Consider the following 9,692-nt stretch of genomic DNA (forward strand, 5'->3'; position numbering starts at 1 on the left):
TCATGCTCCTTGAATACTTCTCGTTATTTCCATATCTTTCTTCCAGTATGGCTGTGGACAAGAACGATGATGTCATATTAAATCACTTGCTTCATACGTTTCCTTGAAGTAAAAGAATCAATGGGGCATTTGAAGTGCGACCCGCTGATTTATTTTTCAGATGATTGAAATTGCATGACTTATCAAATGAATAAATCGTTTTTAGATTACCTGAGCCTAAAGCAAAGCTTAAGTGCTAGTGCACTAATCTGATCAAACTTTGACTGTTGTCTTACTGGTAATTGATGTCGTCGTTGGCTCATCTTTTTCTCAGGAATGACCTGACCATTTTCAACCACACTAGACACAGAGTATCCTTTGGACAAGGAATTTGAGTTTGTTTAAATGAAAATGCCTCTATGTAAAAAATGGGTTTACTTAATTAAATTCGCTCAAATTATGACCACCCCAAATAAGGGTATGGCTACCATGCATGATCATATTTTTATAGATACATATGGAAAGAAATGATTTTTTTTTCTCAAGTACAAGAAAGCATTACACATGTATCTGTCATTTTAATCCAGGAAGCATCCCGACAAAACAACAGTTTCTTTAAGGTAACATTTTATTATTGAATATTAATTCTTACAGCATGCAGAATTATCTACAAAATGAAAACAGCATTTCAGAGTAATAAGCGAATAATAGTGAAAATGTATTTAACAAACTTAAAAACACACCGATTGTTTCATTTCATTTTGAAATAAAATAACATTTTTAATAAAAAAAAATTATTTTAATTTTGTAAAGTCTATACCTTTATTTAAAAATTCAAAACAGATTTTGGGCGAAAAAATATTACAGAAAGCAAAGAAATGATAATATATAAAGTCAAATAAACCAATGTCAGATACATGCATGTATTACTCTGCGACCAAGGTCGGAGAGCGGTCTAAGCAAGTTTGCAAATAACCCTTGCCTCAACCCACAGTTTGGAGTTTGCATATACATGTATCTCTCTCCTACCCATGGCGGCTTGATCACAATGAGTGTCATAATCTTGAATTGTTGCGCCTTTATATTGTGAACTTATGATCAAGCAATGACAATTTTTCCCCATCGCAATGGAAATCAACAATGGACATGACCAGTATACAAAAATATTTCGCATACTGTGATTGGAATTTAAATTTTTTATTCATTTCACATGTTTAATTGCAATACATACGAAAGCATTCCTTAACCAATAAAAATAACGGTACATATACTAAGATAAGAAATAATACAGCAAAAAGCTGAAGTATTACTATAACAGAAACTGACTTACTTAAGAAAATAACAAAAACTTCAACCCTACTCTACATTTTTATGGAAAAATCAAAGTGTTTACATATCACATCCTATGGCTAATATATGACCGATCAGCAGGGGCTGCTCTCTCCTCCATGGTACCTGATCCCACCTCCAATGTTTTAGAGGTCCGTGTTTGCTCTGCTTTTGTTTTGTATCAATTTGTTTTTTAAGGACTTTGATAGTGAATACTATTCGTTATCTCGATATCCTTCATTTAGTACATGTTGTGCAATTTTATACTGGAAACTAAAAAAACATTATCTTTTATCGCTTTTCTAAACAATTAAAAAAAATCGAAAACTAATGCTCATTGAAATACTATAGCTTTAGAAGAAAATCTAACTAAAGAGAAAGCTACCAAGAATATAACTTTTATTTGATTTCCAAATCAACATTTATCCAAACCTACGAGTATAAAAGTGTGTGTACAGAAGAGGATTATTTTTGTTAATTTATTTTAATTTCTATTTCCTTATTCCGATAATTATGTTGACAGTATCAAGTTGACAAAGTTTTGTAAAATATTTTATGTTCCTTATAAATGTGAAATTAAATCATTTAATTCGCTACAAAAAGATATTGATAAATAAATCAAATTTAGCGTTTATTAGATTGTCGACGAAATGAACCAAGTATTGGGTGTACAATGTATTGTAAATAAGTAGAAGAATCCGTGGTTACTGTAGTAAACGCACGCAAAATATACTAGTATATCATGAAGGAGACCCCTGTTATTGGGACCGGAAAGATAGCAAGCAATTCGTCGAATAATACGATCATCATTTCTTTGTAATGATAGATGACCCACTTCTGTCACCGATTGTAAATATGTGCACAATATTGATGTAGAGGCACAAATTGTTTGGTGGGGGAAAAAGTGATTGCTTTCTCATCGAAAGAGATGATTCAAAGGCTAAAAAAATCATTATTTTTAGAGTAACTCTAATCATTTTATCATGTTTATAGTCATTTAAAAATATCTAATGAGAAAATGGTTGAAATTTTATCTCATACGAACATGGCTACTATATACTGCATGGAAACTTTCACCAAAACATCCAAGTATATTTATTAAATCATTTTAAAAAACGTAATATTTATAAAACCTCCAGTGCATGATTGATTTTTGATAAGTAAGATTGTTAATTAGGAAGACAACACACTCACACTCTCTCTCACACACTCACCCTCTCACACACACACTCACCCTCTCTCACACACACTCAACCTCTCACACACACACACACCCTCTCTCACACACAAAAATAGAACGTGGATTATTCTCATAAGTGACCAGACAATATTTGTCTCCAGGGTAAGACCGGTGCTAAAAATATTTTTAGAAGTCTTAATTCCCAACCTAAATCAATGAAAAAAGTATATCATAATGTTCAATCTTCATTTGGTTTAAAAATGTCAAATCAATTTCCGTTCATCTATAACATCACCCAAGGAAGGCATTTTCTTTTCATTACCATATGGTTTAGAAATGTAGATGTGATTTTTGGATGACGTGCAACTTGGACGCGTATAGAAAATAAATGGATTGATGTATTTACAAATTATATGAGCCAAAATTTATTTCAAATATACATGTATATGGGATGTAGAATACTTCTTAACGCTTTGTTACAAACCTTGAAATTCTAATTTAGTTGTTAATATGCAGCATATGCATTTACCGTATTGTAGATTTGAATTAAAGTATTAAAGTAATCAAAGAACAGTGAGACATTAAAGAACAAGGACGCTTTTGATTGGCATTCGGCAGGAATCTGGGCGTACTTGAAAAGTGAAAAAGTATCGACATGTCACATGAAATTTTCACATTTTTTTTTAATTTATCGGGTTCTTTTGCAACAGGAAAGGAAAATATATTCCCGAAAGTGAGTTTTGGTTTCCTGAAAATAACCTGAAAATTGACCAGATCAGACATTTGGTACAAAATAGGTACATTTTGAAATACATTTTTCTAATTTTTTTCTATCTCTGGGTTTTGTATCCATGATTTTAAAACGTTATTTGTGTGCATTTGCATTCAAAGAAACGCACATACATTTGTAAAAAAAAAAATGGAAAGAAGACCCAGAAACCACTAAAAATGAAACGTTTTCCTAAAAAATCCAAATGTGTAGATGTAGTGCTTCTTTGTCCTTTTAAAATCAGCTATATATGTGTAGTTGTGATAGTTCAGTAATATGGACTGCCTGTTAAGTGCACTCGAAGCGAAAAGTTTTTGATTCTAGTCTCGCATTGGGCTTTTATTATTTTTTTTTTCATGCAAACAACCATTTATTTTGTCAGTTTTATTTTATAAACTGGTGTATTAAAATTTTTAATTAGATAAATTTTTGTTAAGTTTGGTTCTTCAGCGAAATCAAATCCAATCTTCTATTCTATGATGTACATGTACTGTCGTATCATCTATGCTTTTAATCTTACAGGTGTTTATTTTTTGTGAAACATTATTATGTTATAGTACCCCAAGGAAAAAAACGGACATAAATGTTACAATCTGACAAGGTCTTTCAAACTAAATGTTAAAAAAAAAAATACTTTGGTCATATTTGTAAAATCTGACCAGCTATGTTCAGCCAACCAAATCATGGGCATTTAAACCATAAATGTTTCGTACAAATGATTCCTGCAGATCACACGCCAAATACGCCCATCTTCTTTGTTGTTATTTAAATTGGAATATCAATTGCAAATTTAACATCTTTTCTCCTACTCATCAGCATCTTATTGTTACAACAAATAAGCGATTCATCTACCTGAGATTTAGTTATGTTTTTTCGTCATTTCTATCACTTCCGTGATTTAAGGTTAAACAAACCTACACAAATAACATCTGAATGTTAAGATAGCTGATTTCAACACATTAGAAAAGTACCATGAAACGCATGTTCGCTAAACTCAGGTTCGAAGATATTGAAAAAAAAGATAGTAAAATAGTGATTTATACGAAATAGACCAAATTGATTTTATTGGAGAGTGAGATTTAGTTTGACATTACCCTAAGACATTACATAGGTTAAAATAATCTTTTTTTTCTTACCCTTGCCATTTCTATAAATAATATAATATCTAATTTAGTCTAAATTAACTCCGAGGAGATAAAATGAATTTTCTTAAAACAAATGGGAAATTACTTTTAGAAAAAAAAAACCTATAAAATTAGTTTAAAGTATGCTACAAGAATAAAATTCGACAAAACTAAAAACAAATGGTTGTACATCTCCGGTAAAAAAAAGAAATGTTTAAAAAGATAAATTTAAAAGAATCCTTCCATTACAGGCACCATGATTTTTTATGCGAATTGAAGGACACAGCAAGAAAGTGTTTAGAAGGCTGAGAATGATTCTGCTTCGTATAGATATGAAAACCTGTCATAACCTCCAAAGATCACGAAGTTATTGTAAATCAGCAATTTACACAATTTTTGATTGTGTAATATCAACTTCAGATTACTACAATGTGTCTCACTGCTGCTAATGTTTTTGTGAAAAGGAAGAAAAGAAGCTTCTTAATCAATTACTGGAATTTAAATCCGATACCTGTTTGTTACATATAACTTTCTTGTGTAGGGTGTACTGATGTAGCCATAAAGACGAAGAAACAAATCATTTTTATTACAAATTAAAAGCAAGCACTCCAAAACAAACATTACATATTTATGCATGCATGACAAAACTATAATTACATATTAGGTTCATAGAATAGTATAAAAAAGATAAAGAAAAATGGCACCTGATTTAACTTGATTAGGTTCTCTTTGATCATTACGATAAAGGAGTTGAATTGTCTTAGAGATTTACTTCATGTTGTCGTCGAAATTTGAAATGGATTAGAGAGTCAGAAATACAAATTATAAGGTATGAATTGACCATAGATAATATGAATATAATGTAAAATCGCATATAAAATCAAATATAAACTAGAGAAGCTGACAGCATGATGAAGACAGTTGATAGAAATTTGGTTTCTACTGAGGCAGCTCCTCCTGTGTCGTCCCTGCCACCTGTAAAGAAACAAAAAAATTCAGTCATAAATTTAATAAAAGAATGTCACTTTTTATATTGACAAAATATATACTTCTGTTGATCATTTAAACGAAGATGAATGAAAACAATGAATATGTTAAAAAAAAAGAAAAGAAAAATTAATGTAAATTTTGGAAAAAAAACAACAGAGGAGATGCTTACTAAGAGTAGTTACTGTTGTTGATTCTACAAAAGAAAACAAACATTAGAATATTAATAAAAATGTTCTTATAATCACTGGAATATAATTATTAAGTTTTTTTCTAAAATGCATAGAGGAATGTTTTTTCACGTTCAATTGTTTTACATGAGGAATATTTTGATACATTTCTACTGTATCTAATTCAATTGTTTTTATAAATATTTTAGAGGTGTAAAGATCTGTTTGTTTAATTTTATTTACTTATCATTTCGCCTGAAGCATAACCGGAAATTCAAAAGATTATTGCTGATTAAGGAGTGTGTTTACATTAGACTATTTTTTTCCTCCAATGGTACACAATACAAGCAACCAGCATTTCAATAGGATATACATATATACAGAGAAATGCTCAAAATTGTAAGATTGTAAAATTGTAAGATCTGTTATCTATAAAGCTAATTTATTGAAATATAATGATAGAAAAATTGTAAAGTAAAGATCAAAAGGAAACAATTTTAAAGAAATAACCAAGGATATTACCTGGTGTTGTGATGGAAGGGTCTATAAGACAAGAAAAACTTATTTTAAATAATCGTACAATACTTAAATAATGAACTAAAGATAATATACAATTATGGAGTTCAGTGTAGGTCAATATGTGGTTATAAGGACTCATGGCAATTGATATTGACCGAAGACACAAAAAGTGATAGCAACTAAGCCTGCAAGGTCGCTATCATTTTCTGTGTCTGAGGTCAATATCAATTGCCATGAGTCCTTATAACCACATATCGACCTACACTGAACTCCATAATAGTTATATTATATAATCACTCAATTTGAATGCACTGACACAGTCGTAACTGAACAGACTTGACTGTCATTACGTCACAATGGTTAACTTAAATTCACGTTTCTTATATTGGTACTAATAAATCTTATTTTATCTTATTTTATATTATGAAGCTTAAGTCACGTACTACGTAACTTTAGTGCAAACGAACGGCGTGTCGTGCGATATCATTTTCCGCGGACGCGCTTTCGCGTCGATATCACAAAAGGTGGAATATCACGTGACGTACTTTCAGCCAATGAAAACTACGAAAATAATCTCCTTATATGATATTGTTTCATAACAATCTTATTAAAATCAGACTTCTTAGATCCGCACCATATGCACTCTGCGTGACGCATAGTGCATACGGCGTGGATCTAAGAAGTTTGATTTAAATTAGATTGTGTTTAATAACAATGCCATAGTAATTTTTAAACTAAAGTAATATCGTCTGGAAAAATCATTTGCAAATATCATTCTATAATTGAATTTTTACGACAATAGACTGAGGTAAGAATTGCAGAAATGAGTGATTCTTTTCAATACATATGATTTTAGCATATATTATTCTTACCTATGACTGTAACATTATCAGAAAAAGTTGTAGTAGCCCCTTTTGTGTTATGCTTTACTTTACAAAAGTATGTACCAGCGTCGTGTAATGTCAGAACTAATAAGAGAAGAAATTGTTTTTTGTTAGACTTTGTAAGATGGACTTATTATGAGTTAAGAAATCATGAAAAATGCAATGAAAACAAATCGCCATGCTGTACCTGGAATTCGTAGTTCAAAGGCAGTTGTATTCTGTACTGTAGTTGCATTGCATGTATAGTTTCTATTTAGCAATACTTTTTGACCGTTGTGACAATAGTCAGTATTCCCAAATTTCCAATATGCATCCACGTTTGTTATATTATCATCAGGAGGTAATTCTACGTCACATAGTCCTCGATAAGTGTCACCGATTTGATAGGGTCCATAATGAAGTACTTTGATACCAGTACTAAATTGAGAGGCCACATCTAAATATAAAACATTAAATGAGGTAAAACGGGCTAAATTCGTTTTTTAATACTTAAAACGAATTTAACAATGTCGACAATTCATCATAAAAGATTCAAAAATAAAATTGATTGGTCCTCAGTGGGCTTCCATAAAGGACCTCTCTTTGTATACGAACTGTTCGTAATCTCTTTTTTAGTATAACCTCAGTTCTGGTTAGCTAAAACCTTGTATGTCGATTGATAATAGAATGTGTAACTACTTTTAACCTTCATGCATACTGAATAATAATTAACTCAACAGAGTAGAGAATAAACGTTTACTTACGTATATTATTTTGTCATTTTCCGAATCCATAAAGAACCATAAGAAATGATTGTAAACAAATGGTATACCAATGTTATTAATTTTATACTTACATATATGCGTACTATGAGCCACAAATACGAAAACAACGATAGCTTGCAGAAAAGAAAACCTTCCCATTCCCATCACGAATTTTTTATTTAAGCATCAGTGAACAAACAATAAAAACGAGGTCAGGACATCGATGCATTCGCGATAACACCATGTCAAAAGTTCAAAGTACTTTCGCTTAAATGTTTTCATAATGGAGGGAACAGTTTACCAAAAGAATGTAAAATATGCAGTAGAATGTCTTCTTTTTTGGGTAATTTTGTTCTCGGTCACTATTGAATCATGTATCTCGCTATATGTTGGTGCACGAATATTGTGTATATTATGAGTTAAATTACTTTCGGAGATAAGTATTATTTAAAAAAATCAAGTTTTGACAAATATATTTTGAATTATCATTGATTATATTAATATTATTTAAAAAAATACACATATGCTTGTAAATAAATTATATATATGAGCTTGTATGGTCGGATTTGGACCTCAAATAATTTGTTTCTAAGAAAAATCAATCAGATGACAGCTTACAAAATAAAATCAAATTACATTGTGCATTTTACTATTCCAACCCTGATATGACTGGAAAAATTATTTGATTAATTATTTTAATACCCGCGCTAAATACTAAATTCTTTCCTAAATCCAGCTCCTGAAACAAAGGAGGCGCACACGATATTTTCCATTAAAATAGGCCCTTCAAGCATCACCATATTTTGAAATAGTCTTGGATATGATTAAATGTTCCTTGTATCTCTTCTTCTGTTTTACGCAAATAAATCAAAAATAAAATTTTGATAAAATACAATGATTTAGTTGTGAATTGTTTAATAAAATGGTGGAACAAATAAGCATTTTGTCTTTTTTTGGTCTATAAACATATGCCACCCTCCCCTCAAATGACAAAAAGCTTCGGTAAAATGACCGTCAATAGAACTAGTAAAAAAGAATTTTTGTTTAAAGGGGGAAGGTGTTTTTAAAATATTTTTAATTTTTCCGTTGATTTCTAAATTGAAAACCACAAGTTTTTTTTTTTTCAAAATTATAGAGTTATCTCTCTTTGTTTTCCCAAATAATTAATGTTTTATGAAAATCACTATAAATATCTATAACAATGCAAAAAAATCATTCTAATAAGTTAACTTTTGAAAATTGAAGTGGAGGTAGGCTGGAGAACAATACTAACGTTCGCAGTTCTTTTCAGGTCCAGTTTGAAATAAATAAAGAATTCATCATTTATAATTTCGTTCTTTTACGTCGACTATTTACATTTTTATTGAAGTTGTTACATTACTTTTGTACCAACCCTCGTACATTATGCAATCTAACAAATTCTACAAGGGTAATTTTATGTTTTTTCCTAAACCTTTTAGCTCTTCTGAGCGTAAGGTTCAAAGAGCTAATGCTATGGCCATTCGTGCGGCGTGCCTACATTGTTTAATTTGTCAAAGGCTATCCTTTGTCCAAGGGCGCCTTTTTGTACTAACATTAAGGAATGTAATCCTTACACAAGGGTTGATAATCAGGTAAATAAAACCAAAAGTATTCGTCTCTAAATAATTTTCTTCTCAAGACACCACAAGCAAATTATTACCAAACTTACAAACAATGATGAAGATTTGTTGAATTTTTAAAATTGTTCAAGTCATCACTCGGGGCAAAGGGCGTGGTCCCAAGGTCACTTCAAGGTAGACCAAAAATACATTTTATAAAAACTTGATATTTGGTTGCAATAAAGACTTGTATCATCAAATCTTGTAAGTTGATACATCTTAGGACGTCATATCATGTTAACTCAAACGTAGGTTTCATTATGAGAAGCTGGAAACCAAGGGCTACTCGAGACACTGCATTAAAAATGAATGGTAAAGAATCAGTAAACTAAAGTTAAATTAAACGCTTCATTTAAGCTGCTGTAAAA

General features: G+C 30.7%; 1 protein-coding gene across 1 annotated transcript; it reads right to left on the minus strand.

The window, feature by feature from the left end:
* Positions 1 to 5,261: 5,261 nt before the first annotated feature.
* Positions 5,262 to 7,864, minus strand: LOC134269182 (uncharacterized). The gene is made up of 6 exons (XM_062751400.1): positions 7,777 to 7,864; positions 7,129 to 7,377; positions 6,930 to 7,025; positions 6,061 to 6,081; positions 5,541 to 5,564; positions 5,262 to 5,356 (listed from the first exon to the last, which is right to left on the minus strand). Exons 1-6 carry the CDS (start codon positions 7,847 to 7,849, stop codon positions 5,262 to 5,264), a joined length of 558 nt encoding a protein of 185 aa, XP_062607384.1. The 5' UTR covers positions 7,850 to 7,864.
* Positions 7,865 to 9,692: the final 1,828 nt, after the last annotated feature.

The sequence above is a fragment of the Saccostrea cucullata genome, unplaced genomic scaffold (genome assembly GCF_032062105.1).
Source record: "Saccostrea cucullata isolate Sc308-1 unplaced genomic scaffold, CSIRO_AGI_Scuc_v1 ctg962, whole genome shotgun sequence".
NCBI classification, from domain to species: Eukaryota; Metazoa; Mollusca; class Bivalvia; order Ostreida; family Ostreidae; genus Saccostrea; species Saccostrea cuccullata.

Excerpts from the sequence above, each read along its gene's own strand:
- LOC134269182 (XM_062751400.1), bottom strand. The coding sequence starts at position 7,849 with ATGGGAATGGGAAGGTTTTCTTTTCTGCAAGCTATCGTTGTTTTCGTA. Across the intron at positions 7,026-7,128 it reads CTTTGAACTACGAATTCCAG|TTCTGACATTACACGACGCT; the intron begins GTACAGCATGGC and ends TTCTCTTATTAG. Across the intron at positions 5,565-6,060 it reads CCCTTCCATCACAACACCAG|AATCAACAACAGTAACTACT; the intron begins GTAATATCCTTG and ends TTTCTTTTGTAG.